The 19,884-nt window shown below is 38.2% G+C and overlaps 1 protein-coding gene across 3 annotated transcripts in view; it reads right to left on the bottom strand.

The window, feature by feature from the left end:
* LOC122798538 (protein lifeguard 2-like) overlaps positions 1-19,884 on the bottom strand; it is an 861,262-nt gene that overhangs the window by 240,476 nt on the left and 600,902 nt on the right. For all 3 annotated transcript variants that reach the window (XM_044067573.1, XM_044067575.1, XM_044067574.1), the window contains exon 8: positions 4,871-4,908. In XM_044067573.1, coding sequence (XP_043923508.1) covers positions 4,871-4,908 — 38 coding nt within the window. The remainder of the gene's footprint in view (positions 1-4,870; positions 4,909-19,884) is intronic.

The following is a 19,884-nucleotide window of genomic DNA, read 5'->3' as shown; positions in this document are numbered from 1 at the left end:
ACATGATCCTTAATGACTGATTTTATGCCGTAGGATCTGAAGGAGCAGCTGGATCCTGAATTCTCATTTTCTTCTGATCCGCAGTTGAGACTAAATGTTTAGCACTTCTTTTCCAGGAAAAGGCTGAGGAAGATTTTGATGAGGTGGAAGGCTTTGACTTTGCAGACTTGGATATGGCTTCTCCAAAAGAGAAAGTGATGAGACCTTTCAATATTAATTTGTTTTTACGCTCTGCTAAAGCTCACAGATTAAATCTGTGACATATCGAGCAGTCCTCCTGTAAGTGTAACGGACCCAAGCAGTACACACACAGGGTGTGCATCTGAGAGTGGCAACTTATGCCCACATCTGGATCATTTCTTAAAATCCGCAGGTTTGTCAGTCATCATGCAATATCTGAATCAAATAATAATAATAATAATAATAAGTATAAACTCAAGTAGGAAAGCAATCCAAAAATAGAAAATGTAACCTCTTTTTTTTTCTAACAGGAAGAAAAAAAAAACAAAGGGATACCACCAGTGGTATGAAGAGTTACGACGACGTCATAAGGGAAGGGCGATACTAACGATAGTATCTAACAGTACCAAGTACGAAAAGGAAAAGGGAAGAAAAGCAGTAGCAGTAAGGGAAAAAAAGCTACAACTATACCACTCTAAAGACAACCGTTAATAAAAGGAGGCAAGGCAATACCAAAAATGGTCTGTAAGAATTTAAGACAAAGTCATACGAGCAAGGGAGAAAAACAGCAGACATAGTAACCACAAAAACTAAAGGCTAAAGACTAAAACTAAAAAAACCTAATTAATGGAAAGAATTCTGAGCAAAAAACTTTACTTATCTAATACAGCTCGAGAGAAACTGGTACAGCATGTCCGATAGCTAGAAGAGGCAAACAAGATCTGACGTACTTGGGTAGGTGCGTTGTGGGTAAGGGAGAAGCTCAAGAGATCTGGTGGCTGCGAGCCTTAGCATCGGCTGAGTCAGATCAGATGGATCGGATCCAAATCCACTCATTGAGGATATAATGAAGAGTGACAACATCAGATTAGCATTTTTCTCAAATGAAGAGCACGTTTCTCTGCACTTTCTAGACTCCAGATGAAAAAGATTATTTGTGCCAATCTACTTACCTCATCATAAAAATAAATAAAATTAAATAAATATATGCATAAATATGACAGACATAAGGCAATTCTTATGAGGGGTGGCGCAAAAGTTAGGTGACTGGATTGACTATGTGGGTTATGTGACCCTTGCCTGCTGTCACAATAATATTACTAGCTCATCACAACATATTAAGGAGACACCGGTGACCATGAACTGGAAAAGTATACCTCATGCCTACCAGATCATTAACAGAGCCTTTTAATTATGTTTAGTGTTTGGGATGTACCACAGATGTCTGCAAGCTATAGCCAGTAAAAAAATATATATATATCACTGCGTCTTACATTAACTGCAGCTAGATCAGTACAGTAGAATTGCCCTGATCTCCAACTTACATATGTGCTGAAACAGAAAGAATTTGCAGAGGAATCTTCAACTCTGGGGAAAAGGACCACTGACCATACTAGGAGACTCCAAGTCCTAGAATAAACAAGCAGAATATGGGCAGTTATACCCCTCAGTGGGGACACACAAAGGTTACGTTTGATAAAGTTAACCCATGAAAAATTGGCTTATCACTCTGAGAAACAGTTCCCACTCCTATTATGCTAAAAGTGACTGATGCTGACTGTCATTCTGAGGCATCAGGTGCACAGATTGCAACCAAAGACTACAGCCAGGTAACAAAAAAGCAGAACTTCACTGTTTCATAGCATGGAAAGTAAACATGTCATAATTCTGCTTGTTGATTTAATGAAAACAAATTTGTTTAGTTAAATTAAAAAGTAAACTAGGTTGAGATAGTCTATGAAGGCTGGCAAAGTTTAACTTAATGTCTACAAAAAGCAGAACACATACAGAGGTTTGCATAAGACAAAGATCTACATGAAATGAGTACTTCACATCTGAAGGCATTCACTCAGGCTCTGGTGCAAGAAAGGGGAGATGAAAAGCAACCTCTCTAGAAAGTTCTGAGGAGCCACTGCGCTGTTATTGCTGCATTTATGATGAAGATGGTGTCTATAAATACTGTTTCACGCTGAAGAAGTTCAAGTAACTGATGATTACAGTAAGCCATTGTAATGTTTACATCTACAGGCAGGCTAATGAATCCACAGTAATGACTATTGTTAATGTTGCCAGAGCTGCAGTCTGAAGAATTGTTTAGATGAGACCAAAAACACTCCAAAAATCACTTGAATTTCCAACTGGAGAGAAACATTCTACTCCCTCACAAAAGAAACAGGCATAAATGTTAACTACATCCAATCCTGCTAGTCACTAGAGGACGCATACTCAATCTGTTACACACTGAGCAAAGGAAGGGTAAAATGTATGGACAAAATAAAAATCCAAACTAGAAATTATCTTACAAGTTTAGTGGTGTAGTGATGTCAACATCCATAATGCTTCAGCGAATTGATTGGATGACACATTAGCTGGCCCAGCAATGCAGACGAAATGCATCTGCAACCAAGGTTCAGGAAGGAGCCAAGGTTTCATTAGGGATGGCTGAAGGCTATGACAAAGGTAGGGAAGAATTACACATCAGAAGGTTCACTACAGAAATACCTGGAAACATCAATAGGCCATAATGAGTTAAATCTGAGTCACTGTGTACAGGGTTTAAGTGCACTGCAATGCACCAATTCCAGCTATGATAGAGTCCAGCACTTCAGCAACCTCTACAAGATTATTTGGTATTAAGGTACTGAAGAATATAAAAGGAAATAATAGCTGCTTCTATATGATTATACATCATACTTGTGCAGAACATAGCAAATGACATTCTTCAAGGGAGGCCAGACAACCAGGTAAAAAAGATAATAGCAGAATTGGGGGGGCACCAGGAATTCAGAAAGAATATCACTTAGAAAAAATAAAGACTACAAGAATCAGTGCTAACATACAGATTCTGTTTCTTTGCATATGCTGCTGAATACTAACAGCTTGACTCAAGTCACTCCATTGGAATTTTGGAGTTTTGTACTAACGTCCTTTGATTTCGTCAAAAAGCTATGCCCTCACATTTCAAATAAATGTTTAGTGACCTTTGTGGTTCAAGAGATATAAAGAAATGTACATGACAAGCTATCACAAATCTAATCTTTACACTGGTAGTGTTAATCAGATTCTAGGTCTTAAACTGCATTTTGTAAGTCGTAATAAACACTGTAAATATTAATTTTGTAATACTCTGCAAACATCTTTCAGTACTGAAGTATCCACTCAAGCTATACACATACTGTCAGCAGCATCTTATTTGACCACTTGTGAGTTTTCATATGAGGCTATGCAGTTCTGACTGTGATACCTGATTGGTGACATAGTTAGAAAAATATGAAAATTATGACAACATAAGTAAATACAGCACCCCATGCAGAAGTCAGGTATAAGTGCAGTTAACATTGCTTATCATGGATGCGTTAAGATGAAGACTTTCAATAACTTGTAAGTAGCATGGTTTTGGAATCACTAATGTAAGTATGAGCAGGCTATATTATATGCCCAGAAGTATCAGTAGGATGTAACTACAGAAACATCTAGAAGTATCACTACGTCATGATGAGTCAAATCTGAGTCATTGTGTATGAGGGTAAGTGCAATGCAAAGCATCAATTCCTTATTTGATGTTCATTTTAGGATTTTAGCTTTCTTTTATGCATAAGACAAAACTGTTCAAGTAAAGGACCAACTCAAGACTTTAATTTTCATGACAACAGCTAATAAGACAGAAACTTTTTGTGAAACACAACTTTCTATTTCATCAAAGTGCTCTGATTTCTTCTGACCTCCCAGAGATATGTGGTAGGTGAAATGTAATTCTCCAAACTGCTAACAGTCATTCATGTAGTGTGTGTGTGTGTGTGTGTGTGTGTGTGTGTGTGTGTGTGTGTGTGTGTGTGTGTGTGTGCACTCTGTGATGGACTGACACCTTGTCCAGAATAGGTTTAATGTGCTATGCCCAGTGGCTGCCAGGATACGCTGTGGTGACTCCCCAACCCTGTGAAGGGATAACGTGAGCTATCGGATAAAGAATGAATAAATTATGATTGTGATAACTGCCTCTTTTTTAAAGTTTTTTTTTTTTTATTTAACCTGCACTTCTGCAATAGGTATGACAAAAGCCTTTGGGCAACAGGTAACATTCATCTCTAGTGGTTATAGGTGGGAAAATATTAAAAAATTTAACAGCTGCAAGTAGATAACTGAAATATAACATTTGTAAATTTCATTACATAGAGCATAAATTATAGTGCAAGAATGTTTTACTCAAAATAACACGTCCTTTTACAAATCTTGGCCAAGACATTTTTGTATCTGAACAGATTCCCCCCAATCACATATACTGCACAAAAATCACTGATCTTTGAAAAATATTAAATGTATTGCTGTTTTGTCCATGATGGGTGGGTCAGTACTATGCTGAAAAATACAGTGCTCTGATGCTTTAAACTCAGTAATCTGACGATGCATCAATTACATTATAATTTTGCAAATGTCCAATGTCCATTTCATCTCTGTTAACAGAACCCAATAAATTAGTATGCAGTTCCCATTTGAAAAAAAATTACTTAACAAGCTCCAATGGTTATATTAGCATAAAATATCAGAACATCAAAATGAACAAAAACATACACACTGCCGATGGTAAGCTAAAAACAGAAATAAAAGTGCTGAAATAACAAGTTTTCATTACGTTACTAGATCATGACCAAATGTTGTAACAAAAGCTACACAAGAAAATTATTTTGTTTACCTTGCTAACATTCCTGCCATATATGACATAGCCAGGGTCTGTAAATGAAAGCAAATTGGGTATACAAATTAGTATAATAATAAAAACATATCACTGTTTTTAGAAAGAATTTCATCTAACCATTATTTAAACTTCAGCTGTTTTCAGATGTTATAATATTTTTTTCCAAATTCAGCCAATAAACAAACCAAAAGATGTATCAGCTGGGACCTGGATTTATAAATGATTTGTGTAATATGAGGTGCATAATGATGCTTGAAAACACAGTGCAAAGGGTTTGGATGAGTCAAAGGCAATGTTTGCACAAAACAGCAATTGTCAATATTGCTCAATGAGTAGTACATGCAAATGAGTGCATAATGACATGTAAATCATAAACCACATGCCAATAAGTAACATGGAATATGCAAATGTAGGAGACCAACATGGCAGAGTAATTCATAGATGTATAAAACAGCACTGCTGTACACCTGCACTCATATAACTTGAACATCATGATTTACAGCGTACATGACATGAACCATGTTAGATATAGCAGCAGCAGTAGCTCAAAATGATATGCTGGTAGCCGTCAAAGTCAGTGCTTGCAATGTTGTGTATTGTGATTGGCCTTGTCAATGGAGACGGTTGAGGTAGTGAGTCACATACTAGCATCTGACAGAGAAGCAGATCACCGATTGCTTTGGAACTGACAGGGATGTACTGCAAGAACCTAGTCAAACTGTGTTACCAATGAGGAGAATCAAGGGTTACATAAAGGTAAGCACATTCCTTTGAACACTATGGTATGTGTAGTGTTGACCATCCTAGCTACGAGAACTTTCCAGCTACCTATAGGGACACTTGAGTTATACTGCAGGCCTCTACCTCACAAAGAGTTAAACAATTCCTCAACATCAAGCTACAATATGTGGAGAGACACATGCAGTTCCCAAAGATAACAAAAAAGGGAACTAGCATCATGCAAGCATTCTAGGAGTTTGCACACTTACCTGAAGTCCTGGATACTACACATTGCACCACTGCTTTGATAAAGGTCCCATATGGTCCATAGGGACAGATATACATAAATAAGAAGGGCTACCACACCCTGAACTACCATGTGGTCTGTAATACCATGGGAGTTACTTATAATGTGTCCATATACGACCTGGACAGTTCATGATTTACATATATGACATTACCATACAACTGACCTATACAAAAAGCACCTGCAAACAGGGTCATCTGGTTGATACATGCACAAACACACATACACTAGACAAAATGGCCAATGCATACAGGTTGCATTCATGGTGGAAGCATGCCACATATAATGGTGTGTCTTTTATATTGTAGGTGATGCTGGATATAACCTTGAGCAACAGATGATGACCCCCCCCCCACTATAAACCTGCAGACAACTGTCATACAACACGGCCCATGACAAAACAAAATTAGAGATTTTGATTTACTGTGTAGGAGTGGCACTACAATTTAGATCAGAAATATGCAGCAAAATATTTTTATTGTGCGCCATGCTATGCAATATGATCATGAGTAAACAGGTAGTGCAGGCTGACAACACTATGCCCGAATAGGCTGTAACTAATACACAAGAAGTACGACAGGGAGGAGACACACACTGGAAGAGTGCAGTCTCAGCCAATGCAAAGTCAGGCAAAATACACTGCAGCATTGATAAAGTGGTGGCTTCTGGTCTGCAACTATAGGCAGTGTCAAAGATGACACAAAATAATATGATGTATGCTTTAACACTCAGCCTATACCAGGTAGCGCATGATCTGGCTTCACTGTGTGTCAGACCTCAACATACCCACAATGGATACGATTGGGCAGGGCACATTCATCATCTGCACAGGTTGAGGGAGACACAATGACAGTTGACTACAGCAATGCAATGTGGGGAAGGGTCATGGCAGATGAATGTGGTAAGTTTGTACCCGGTGGTTTGGCGGGGTTTAGGGATTAGATATTCAAGTAATGGTTTGTGGTGTCACTGTGTGACCATTGAGGTGTTCAGTGTGACAATCATTTGTCACAATGAACACCTCAGTGTGACAATCATTTATGTTAGGGCTGCAACCATCCCATGGCAGACACAAGGTGGAACTACTGGATCTTCTGGGGCCACCATGATACGATACCCATAAATACAGCACAGGGAGCATCTCTAACCATTAGCAAGGGTGCCAGGCCATGTGCCAGCAAGTGACAGCAATGATGTGTCTGCAATACTCTGTATCCTGACATGGGACACCTAGTGCATGTTCACCACATGTGCAGACACAATGAGCAGTCATAATGGGTCACATGGATACAACTGTGTAGGAATTATTTTCCACCAGTGGCCTCAGTATAAACACTGTCCCATTTTGCCAATACTTCAGGTCACTCCGCAGTTGGCCCTAAACATGCCATGGAGCACACATATTCACTACACAGTGCAGTACAAAATAGCTGTTTGTGCATGGATCCTGGCTTGCTCATCTGTTGCTTGATTCACCAATGTGCCCAATGTGTTCATCATATAAATAGGAAAGAAAAAAGGTTACTAGGAAAATATAAAATTTGAGTATGGCAAGCAGGAAAGGCAGGGGAGAAACACAAAGGTATGCAAAAGGAACATGAGTTGGAGGAAAGGAGGGATATTTTTGGGGACTAGATCTCTTTTCCTTAATTAAAAGAGAAGGATAGAAGGGAAAAGTAGTGATGGATGGTATCCAGTACACTGGCAGTGAAGGGCAGGTAGCAGGTTTGGGCAGACTGTTGCAGAACACTGACACAGATAGTGAACACACCAAAGGTAGGGTATACAGTGGATGAACACAGAGAGGCAGAGAGAAACAAGTGTTGATGAGAAGAGCTGGGCAATAAACAGTGACACAGTAGGAGGGATAACACTCACACCAGACTGTCCCAAAGCCAAACAGCCCCTGGTTTCACACACCTGATGTCATGGGCCAGTTGCTCTGCCAGTAGCCTGATGGTCAAGGCCAACTAACCGAGACTCATGAAGCCTCTCCAGAATGTGTTACATGATGCCAGTGCAGGCATGCAACTGCTGGCCCTATTCAGCAGCCACTAGCATCTGCTGCTGTGCCACCAGACGTAACACCCTCTCCCCTTCTCAGAGGCTGAAGCAGATGGCATCTCCGACCCCCAATGTCACCTTCAACAGGAGGCCTTGACCCCCCTCATGAAATGCAGACACAGAGTGCCATGGTAGCCCAGCAGCAGCCACAGCAGCTAAGGGAGTCCAAGGTATATATTGGCATGGCACTTTCTCTGCCATAACTGTACCTGTGTGCAGCAGGACATAGGAAGAAAATTATAAGACACACAAGCGAGAAGAACATCATTCCAACTGCAAACTGGAAGACTATACAACACATTCACGTCCTGCTGCCTGGAGAAGTGGTCTTATCTTCTGTGGCAGCTAACCACATTTAAATGATGCTCCTCATCAGCTGTAAAACAAAGTTAGAGCTGTTAAGCAGAGGCAGTCAACCTAGAACACTGTGTCATATAAATGCCAAAAAGATAATGTGAGTACATTCTTAGCTATATCTCTGGAACCACTGATTCATAATGATGAAGCAGGTCAGGGTGATGCTGCCTCACATCATCATAGTGATATCTGCACTGTTTTCCTGTATGGCTGAAGCCAATGGTGTCATACAGCAACAGAGCAAGGTCATACCAGGCATCAGCCTTTCTAAACTGAACATCACACCACTCTAGCCATCACTTCTCAAAATCCTTGTGCATTAAGAATAGAAAATACTGCTGTCTCTGACATACCATGCATAAACCCTGTGGTTGTCAGTGGAGCAAACAATTATGCCATGCAATAGGTTTATTCAAGAGCAATATGGAAGATTCTTGCTCATGGAGGCATGTTGCTGAATCACATGCTGCACAGAGCAGCACTACACCACAGCACCTCACTACCATGGCACAGTACTGCATGAGCAACCTGGCCTGGTGGATGCACAATAGTGTCACATACTTCATGCTAAATAATGGCTCATGCCACTAGGTATGGATAGCACAATGAATACATACAATGACTCATAGACCCACCACTATGTGACCTCATTAGCATTCCCACCATGCTACATATCCTGTGCTAAACTGATATACAGCAATGCCACCATCTTGCACAACACCACTCTGAAGCATAGGAAAATAATTTATCGTAACAACTGTTAAAGTGTTGAGACCATGTCATTACAGAAAGAAGGAAGGGCATGGACTGGTAAAGTAGATCTTGCACCCCATGCATGGCATCTGTTGCCTGCCCTGGGAAGGAATGGTCATTGTATAGTTTTTGTAACTAACACATATGCAAGAATGGGCCATATATGGATGTCTCACCTCTGATACAGTACACACAGTGGTAATAATACACCATACAGTGATGTGAAAGCATGTAAGTGCTAGGTACTCAGACCCCCCCCCCCAAACATGTTTTATGTTGCACAGTTACATGGGACAGTTGTGTGTACTTGTGGGGGAGCATAAAGTGGCCCTAGGATATTGCATGAAATAGCATGACATACCTAGGTTGGGGGAATGCCATGGCCCAGCATATCTGTAGGCTACAGAGGTCATAGCTGGTAACTACAGGCAATACCCAGGTTCAGACAGTGAGGGAAAGCCATGGAAAGTAATGCAAACATGGTATAGCTAAGCATATATGTCAACTAAGTAACATGTTTTTTCTGCAGGTATACAGGTTACAGCCTTGGCCACCCAGGGGAGAGAATGCCTAGAGCTATCACAGGCCAGAAGAAACTTTCACAAAGCTCCTTTTCATACACCTCTCCTTTCTGCCTCCTGCCTCCTTCCTCCTTGACTTCATAGACACAACAATTCACTTCCCTAAAACTTTCCTCATACAATTTTAATTTTCTTCTCCTTTCCAGCATCACCACATCTATACTTTCTTTTCTCACCTCTACATCCAGAAATCCTTCTCTAATGTACATATCTCAGTATAAAACAGTGTGCATTTACTTGTGTTCAGAGTTTTGTAGAAGATCCATTATGTAGTACAAAAATATTACTCATTTACTAGAATTTATAGCAGTATAATATTCATTATGCAGCATAAATGTCTTTAATGTCTATGTACTCATACTGTAAAAAGTTTAGCAGCATCTTAGTAACCTTGCACTGATTACTTCTATAAATGCTTTGTATCTTTGATTGCATTACTATTTTCTTCATGTAAATTACTGTGCAACAAACTTTTTATATTACCTTGTATCCTGTTTTTATCTGGTTGCAAATCATGGGCTATATATTAGCCTTACCTGTGTAGTTTTAAAATACCCCTTCAAATCAGGTAATCCTAAACCACCTTGTTCTATTGGGAAGATCAACTTATCCCAATTTACACTTGCCCTCTTCCCCTGCCAAATAAATTCCATCAACTCCTTATTAATTATTATCTGCAACTTTTCCTCTGATTGTTAAAAATATGCCTGACCTATACCTAAAACTAAAGTATCTATAAAGATTTTCAGTGATTTTATATCACTATCAATAAACAAAAGCTTCCAGTTTCTTAGTTTTTGTATTACCTTTTGTTTAACCTGCTCCCCCATATCCTTAACAGCGTAACAGAAACCTTGTTAATCCATACTACTTTATATTTCATCTTATCTTGACCCCATAAAAATGGGTATTCCTGAACCAATTGTTGTGTGGGTACATAATTTACAGCATAGCCTTTGTTTTATTTTCATTAGTTTGATAACCCCAAAAGACTTGAAACTGTCTTACACTGTTCCACAACACCAAAATTTCTTTTCTGAACGTATCACCTGCAAAATAATATCATCTGCAAACAAAGCCAACTTGTCTTGATTACCATACAAATTATATCCTTGACTTTCTAATTCCCTTATTTTCTATGTGAGTGACTATAGTACTCTGAAGTTGTTCCTCTTCTCATCATGTATGATTGCCCTCATTCTACAATACTTTAACCTTGGCCAACCCCTCAAAATAATTCCTCTCAAGTCTTAACCATATTTATTTCTTCCTTATTTCTATGATAGTTTTAAACTCCATTTTCATTTTATCCCGCTCACTATTTATCCCTTCTGAACAAGTTTCTATCTTCCAAAGTAACTCTTAAATAATTTCCATTACCCATTCCTCATACTCTTTTCTTTTTAACAAGTAGCTGGGGAGATGTTAGTGTCTTATTTGTACTTCATTACCCTACATTTTTATCTTAGTTTGCATCAGTGCATGATCTAAAATAGTGGATGTGTGCTGAAGTTTTCAATTAAATGCACATATTCCTGTGAAATATAATGTCTATCCAGTTGAGCCTAATTGTTGTACCTTAGTGAATACTATGTAAATTTTGTCTGAGTTCCTACTACTGAATGCTTGTCCCCCATGTAAAGGCAGTCAGTGATGAGAAAAAAATAGATAATCACTTAACAAATGTGTGAAGGAATCTTTGTAAATTTCAGTCAGAACAGAATATGAAGGATTCCACTGGCTAACTGCCTTCAGCTACAGCCTTCTTGTCTCACACATAGAACATTTGCAAACAGAAAAATTATGCATTTTTACAAACACAAGAAAAGTGACATTTTAAAATGTCATAATTTTTATTTTTCTAGTGTATATGCTTATAATAAACTTGCATATACCTTATATACCAAATATAAATGAACTCATGTAAAAACAAGGGAAATTATAATCCTAGTTCTACATTTATTATAATCAGTACACTTTTACACCCTGCCCCCAAGCAGCCCAATATCACAGCATTATATTTATTTAAACTTGCTTCTGTGCAGCCTTTCTTGATATAATATAAAGTCTATTATTTCTTACAGCTAGGGAAAAGTACTTCTTTTTAATATCTGTAACATATACAACTGTCACGGAAAAGACTACCCACTACACATTTAAAATATCCCTGACTGTACATTGTATAAAACTACTTTACAATACAACATGCTGTTTATATCACACAATGTTTTATATAAATACAAAGAACAGCAATAATTGTTTTACTTACAGCTACTTCTTTCTTTTTCCTTTAGTGCCCTTCTAAACATTAATGACACAAAATGAGGTACATGCTTTACAGTCCACTCACAAATTTAACAATGTCAACCAAACACCAGCCTTTCTAACCATGGAAAGTCATATTTTATGAATGTGACTGGTGCTTTATAGTCTCACATTTACACACAAATTTCAGTATTATTGGTTTTCTATCTAATCATCTCCATTTCCCAAAACCAGACTCTGGTTCAAGTCCAAGGTACTCCTAATTTGTATAGTCAACTCTTGTGCTTTTTATGTCTTTCAACCATGTTCCTTTGGAATAATGTAAAAAAAATGTTTCACTGCCAAAGTCTCTCTAAGACCTTTATTAAAAAAATTGAGAAGCAGAGTCCCCTTCTCTTGCTGGCTCACTCTTTCTTGGATATTTTTTTTTATTTTCTCCTTAGCCTGTTCTGCATCAAAATATATTTGATCTTCTAGGAAAATATTCTGAAGACAACTAGATACTACAGCTTGTATTGCACACCTGCCTTTCAACATTCCTTGATTGCTGTGATAAACTTGCTTCTATTTAGTCTGCTGTACATTGAACAATCATTTTCCATATACATCCTGTTATCTCCAGTTTTAATACCTTTCCTTTCTACCACCATTCTGTCAGGAGCAACTCTTCCTGCTGGTATGAGTACATCTTTACTGTCTTGACTGCTTTGCCATGGACATGTTTGGAGCATAAATATGACTTGTCTTTTGAATTAACAAATCCTGCTGTGGGACACCAGTCCAGTTGCCTATCTGCAGTTTTAGAAAACTAATACAGGCTGCTCCTTCCTGTGATATAGCAGAAAAAAAAATCAAGTTTTCACCTCAGGCTCTGCTTTCTAACTCTACTGGGTTTTTTCTTAACAGCTCTTCTTGAGAATCCTCATATTCATCCACTCTTTTATTAATTTTGCCCTCTGATTTTGCATTTTATCAGTTCAAGTGAATAGCCAGTTAAATCTTCTTTTTCTATTTTTTTTCTTTTTCTTTTTTTGCTGTTTGAGTTGCTATATCCCTTCATTGTTTCATTTACTTTATTTATTTCTTAGAATATCTGATTTATTTTTGCTTCTAAATTACTGGAAGCCATCTCCTATACCAAAGCTGAAACTTGAACTGCTTTTAGCTGAACATCTGAAGGATTCTTTTCAGCAAGAGTTTTCTCTTCACCATTCTCCAAATGTCTTCTTTTCTGGTATCCAGGCAGTAATTTCTAGTCAATGACTGAATTTTATCCAAACTGGCAATTTCAATGCCTATTTTTTTTCAGTTCCTTTCACACTAGAAGAACAGAAATCAAGCTGTTGCTCAGTGCGCAGCCATCTTGGAAGATCCTCATGGTTGTATTCTTCAGCTGATTTCCTTGTGAATGCCCCCATGTGTTCTCAAGCCTGTTGATCCATTTATTTCTAGATAATGGTGATCAAGCTAACTTGTACTCCAACTTATTTTTAGCTATGGAATTAAACAGTAGAATTAACATTTCTGGATATCTAAGACTATAAATCTTAACAGATAGCAGACAGTCCTCAAGGACTCTCCAGACAGACGCATAGTCCATATGATGAAAAAAGTCTATCCATTTGTCTAGATTGTTAAATCTGGTAAATTCATTATTTTAAATTTCAAAATCAGTACATGTTTTGGCTTTTCAATCATATTCACTTTATCAATACTTAAAATTAACTTGTTTACCATATCAAGAGTATACTTGGAGGTGACTTAATCATCTAACATTGCCAATAATGTGTGCTGTTTTTATGGGGTCTATATCAGATGTATGAAAAGACTTTAGCGTGAATGCTCACATGAGCGAAAATGCCGGGAATCGAAACTGTGATTGTGGGGTTATGTTACAGTGAGGAGTGGGATATTTGCCCTTTCCTCACTGTAGTGTGACCTCGGAGTTGGAATATATAGTTAGCGGGGGAGTTCGATTACTGGCATTTTCGATCATGTGAGCGTTCGCAGTAAAGTCTTTTTGGTTTTATAATATAGACCCATTTTTATGTCATCAATATTTTTAACATAAAAATTATCTATAGCAATATCTGTAATGCTTGAATAAACTGAAAATAATTACAGCCCACAGCTGGCTCCTCTGGTAGTCCAGTGTTCTTAAACTGCTGATTTTACAATCAGATGATTGAACATTGTTATATCGACCCCTAAATCTTGAAAAATCAAAACAGCGAACAACCAGAACAGTAATTTTTTCCCCCCCAAGGAAATAAAATTGCTGTTCCCAAAAAAAAAAAAAAAAAACACTAAACACTAAATACACCCCCATGTGGGGAGCTGTGCCCCCCCCCGCCCCCCACTTAAATATACCAACTCCAAGATTGCACTACAGTGGAGGAAATGGCACAACCCGGCTGGCTGGCCCAGAGATTTCTTTCCCTCGGAAAAAATCTGCTGTTCCGGCCGTTCGCTATTTGCCCGTTTGACGCTTAGTGTTCGACCTAACAGCGTTTGATCATCTGATCATTCACAGAACTAAAGTAGACCCGATTTTATGACCTGCTGTCTTCCCAAGAAACAATTTTACTTAATTGATTTCTACAACTATTTTACCTATTAGAATTGGACAGTTTCCTGTACTTAGTACTCTCGCAAACTTAACAGACATTGCTGATTTGCAGGATGAACACTCCTCTTTGCATAAACTCTTCTCAAATGTGTGCACAAGCCAAAAACATCCCATAGGAAACACTCAACATTCAGTACCACCAACAACCATCTAGCTAGTAAAGCCAAACTTTTACTGTTTAGATAGCAACAAACAATACGATAATTTCTGATGCAAAGACAATACGACTCAATACTTAGTCACATATATCAACAGAAAAGACCTGTTTTCATAGTCCAAGCCACATTCCTGAGTATATATCAGCTATCTCAGTTACATCAGTCATAAAGACTTGCCTTCCTGTGTAACTGGATCTTACACTAATGTAGGTTTGCTATTGTATATCTACATAGCCATATGATGATAATTCCTTCACTATCTATTTGCAAAATATTTTCCATTACCGTTGTAACTTAAAAGATAGATAGGCATGTAGCTTTCAATGACACAAACTTAAAAGGTAGATAGGCATGTAGCTTTTAATGACACACTCACTAACATTTATTTTATATGCTTAAACCATTTAATCTTTTGATCCAGCAGTACACCCAAATTTATATCTGAACTGAATAAAGCTGGTAAAATTTCAAGAAGGTCTTCACCCTGATTAGAAATTTCACTTATATATATATATATATATATGGTTTACTATCAAAATTTCGAACCGTACTCCGTCGACTGTACTATCGTCGAACACGGAAGTACGAAAATGGTAATATCGATCTCAAAAAAACAATCTAGGAACGGGTTTTAACATGGGTCGAGGTAGGTGTTCAGTATTATTCTGAACTACAAACATTTCCCCTACCTCGACCCATGTTAAAACCCGTTCCTAGATTGTTTTTTTGACATTGATATTACCGTTTTCGAACTTCCGTGTTCGTCAATAGTACAGTCGATGGAGTATGGTTCGAAATTTTGATAGTAAACCTATATATATATATATATATATATATATATATATATATATAATATATGTGTGTGTGTGTGTTTGTGTGTGTGTGTGTATAACATTATTAAACATTAGTAATAACATCTTATTGACTATTTGAGGTTTCTCCTAATCAGTTCTATTCAGCATCATCAAAGCCCATACTTTTCCACTGTCCATGCTGTCTTTGTACAACACACTGAAACTTTTATGTCAAAGTTTTCAGCAACTGTATTTACATCTATTGATATACCTATGATTTTTTTCTTCAATTTTCTTCCTTGCAAGATGAATTTGTAGAAATATTTTTACAATCATGTGTCTACTTTGCTAGTTTAAATTCATCACTTTTCCTATCTTTTAAGACATGCTTCTAAACAGCTATGTCTACAATTTTATATAATAGTGTTCCTCTAAGTTTTTACCTTTTATTCTTATATATCCTGTTTTCTTATTCAGTATATACCTTTAAGCTCCTTATTACTTCTCCTTTTTCCTGGGGTTATTCTCTTACCATCTCTGATTCTCATGTTAGTCTCTTATATTTCTGATACCTTTCCATATATTTCACTTCACTTATAATTTTTTATGACTTACAACAGCTGCAAAGTTCTTCCTTAGCTTCAGAGTGGTTTATCCTTCTTAGCATTTTGTTTTAGTCATTTTATGGCACTTTCATATTAATTTACAATATTGACAGCACCCTCCTAAGCTCAAACCCAGTGATGCGACATTTATGAACACGTGTTACTAGCAATGTAAACTTCAATCACCATATGTCCACAGTGGTAAGGAAAGCCTACTACCCTGCGTATCTCATAAGTAAGGGCATCACATCCAAGACTAAAGATGTTATAACTCCTCTGTACTCAACCCTCATCAGACCATTAATAGAGTACAATGCTACCTTTTCCATGTACCTCACCAGACACCTGCAGCAACTGGAGAGACCAAAGAGGTTTCTCACCAAGAAGATTCAGGGCCTCCAAAACATTACCTACATGGAAAGACTGAAAGCCTTCTCATTATAATCTGTATCCCACAGGCTGCTGAGAGGTGACTTAGGTCTGGCTTACAGAGCATTCTCTGACCCTGCCCTAATGGACATGCTGCACACATCCACAAATCAAATGGGACAATAGTCAATCACTCCAGGGGTATCAACCTAGCCTGTGACATAAACAGAATGTGCTGGAGAGACAGATATATCTCCCAGGGATTCCCAATCCTCTGGAATAAACTCCCAGTCCATCTGAAGCACAGCTCCTCTATTCAAGCACAACCTAGACAACTGGGTGGGAGACCACAAATTCGCTCCAGGAGTGACATCTATGTTCCTCATGTACCAGGGCAGTCAGTGCTGATCACAGACTCACAACAGTGAGCTGTCATTTGAGGAAAGCTGAGGATTTTTGCTTGTTATTCACTTAACTCCTTCCTTAGTGGCTGTGTCCAGCACATCTTGATCCTGCACCACTGCATATATGTTTATGTGTATATATATGTATGTATGTATGTGTATGTGTGCTCCCATACATTTGTGTATGCTGCTAGCATGCCTTGTCAAGTGCCAGGAACGTATTCCCAGGTCTAAGCAATGCATGCCATACACCTCTTTCACCAGAAGGTGTTGGGACTACAGCACACTGCAGAGAGTCCACAAAACATCCAGTATGCAATGTTCATTCATGTTACAGGTAATGAAGCATTGAATATGTTTAACATAGCTGCAAAGAGGAAGGAAAAAATAAGTTAGGAATACTGAAAGAAAAATTCATGCATGCTGAGAGCCAAAGAAAACTCATTCAAATGTAAGACATTTTTTTCATTAAGAATCAAAATCTCCAGGAGTTAACATATGCTTAAGTGATTGAGCAAGACTACAAACCTGGAGATTTGCATGATTCACAGACAACAGACAGGAGTGCATATGATGGTATCAGAAATATTCAAGTCACAGGCAGTCTGTTAACAGAATCAGACCCAACACTGGACAAGGTGCTAGGTTTGTGTAGATCAATTGAACTTTTAAATTTACACTCTGAATGCTTGGATAAGGAGCTGGAAGTGTGTGAAATAAAGGCTGTGAGTGAAAAAAAATAAAAAATAAAGTGAACAATTAAAAAATAAAAATAAAATGAAAGCATGGATAATGACATAGTATCCAGGACAGGGTGTATGGCTATTGCATCAAGTACACAATTTAAATTCAATGCACAAAACTCACAGTATCAAATCCCCATTCATTTGAAAGTAATGCCGTATACATATAATACCCCTACACAAACCTGAACTACAAAACATTGGAAGACAAAACTCAGAGAGAATTAGAAAACAGGACAATAAGATTCACCCACTATACCATGATCTCCACCGTAAAAATTTACATAAGCTATAAGCTAAAAGGAAAAAAGGAAAACAATATTTTTCATCAGGTAAGCCCTCCTTACCCCTACAGACTTAAATACAGTTACAACAAGATCACATAACAATGTGGATAAGAGCAAAATCCTAATCCCTACTGTACAACAATCTTCACTTTCCAACTGAGACACATGTTAACAAAACAGTGATTCGATTATTTATTCGAGAAAACTGACAAAGGAACTAAGGTGCTGGGAGCAAATAACTAGAAATTAAAAGATAATAGAATGGGAAAATGCCAAAAATTTATTTGGACTGCAGGTTAGCGACTCCCTTCCCTATCAAGGATTGATATCAGAGTATAGGCAAAGAGAAAGAAATGGGGGGGGGGGGGGTCTTAAACAAAAAACATCACTGGTAGAGTTTTTAATAGAATCTACTGCAGAAGCTGCCATTAAAAAAGGAATAATTAGTAGAGCATGTAAAATATTACATGATAACCATGAAAATCAATCAGAGAAGCTTAGAAAGGATTAGGAAGAGAAACTGGATAAGCAATTCACAAAGAGACAATGAGTAGCTATATGTATATCTCTCAAATATGCAACAAAGTCTAGAAGATTTAGGATCTTTGCTTGGAAGTGTTTACATAGGTATTTTATACCCTTAGTAGACTTCAAAGAATTTTTCCTCTGGTGGATAGCAAATGTTGGAGGTGTGATGGGGAAGAAAGAGGCAGTTGGAAACATATATTTTGGGAGTGTAATGAGTTGGCAAGACTTTAAGGATTCCCTGCGGACTGCTCTGTTGGGGATACTGGGTGAGCAGATTGGATTGGCTAGGAAGATGATTTTTTTGAGCTATGATACAGAATCAGAATTGCCTACAGATAGTAAAGTGTTGCTGAGTCTAATTATGGTGGCTGCCAAAAAAGTAATTACTAGAAAATGGAAATCAAAGTCTAAACCAACTTTACTAGAAGAAGTGAATACACTATCAGAGATAAAACAACTGGAATTGGGAGTTTTAGAAAAGGGAAGGAGCAAACTACATAGGAAAAATGGGAATTGTGGGAACAATATATGCAGAGAAGGAATGAGGTTTAAAAGAAGGCAGGGTTTGAATGAGCTGTATAATGCTTAACTGACAACAACTGGATAGATTATAAGTGATCCATAATGTTCATAGGTTCATAGCTAGGTACTAGGCTATCAGCCCAAGGGCCTATGTAAGCCTAGCCAACAAGGTTCCCTGGCTTACACCACACCCAAGAAAGTTATTTTCCTGTGCCACTGTCGAGCAGAGACACAGAAGTGATCCCCAGGGTGTATTTCCTATTTCCCATCCACTCATCAAGGTTCTTCTTGAAGAGTGCTAATGAAGAACTTTGCTTGACATAGATGGGTAGCCTGTTCCAGAGTATGGGAAGTCTCTGGGACAGGAATCTGTCCCTCCAGCATGTCCTGTTTATTGTGGTGACAAGGTTTAGGTCTCAAGAGCGTGTAGCTTGGAGGGATTGGGATTTCTTTAGGTGAAGCATGTCCTACAGCTCTGGGTTTGACATAGCTTTATATGTTAGGCAGAGATCACCTCGGAGTAGGCGATATGCTACGGAGTAAAGCTGGAGTCTTTTGAAGCGGTCAGTGTAGGGCATTTGTTTGAGGACAGTAATCCTCTTTGTGAGGTACTTCTGTGGCCTTTCCAGCTGCTGCAGATGTCTTGTGAGGTACATTCCAAAAGGGGCATTGTACTCTATAATGGGTCTAATGAGTGTCGAGTAGAGGGGAACAATGACCTCTTTTTTCCTGGATGAGAACCCTTTTATGATGAGGTGTGCCATGTAGAAGGACTTCCTGACTACTGTGGCGATGTGACTATCAAAGGAGAGACTACTGTCCACCTGGGGCCCAAGGTCTCTTATCACACATTCGGTGTTAAGTAAATTGCTGCCTATGTGGTAGTTCATGGGTACAGAGTTTTTACCAAAGGGGATGACGATGC

The sequence above is a fragment of the Protopterus annectens genome, chromosome 3.part1 (genome assembly GCF_019279795.1).
Source record: "Protopterus annectens isolate FY-2018-M chromosome 3.part1, PAN1.0, whole genome shotgun sequence".
NCBI classification, from domain to species: Eukaryota; Metazoa; Chordata; order Ceratodontiformes; family Protopteridae; genus Protopterus; species Protopterus annectens.
The sequence above is the reverse complement of the archived record's forward strand: the minus strand, read 5'-3'. Positions and strand labels throughout refer to the sequence as shown.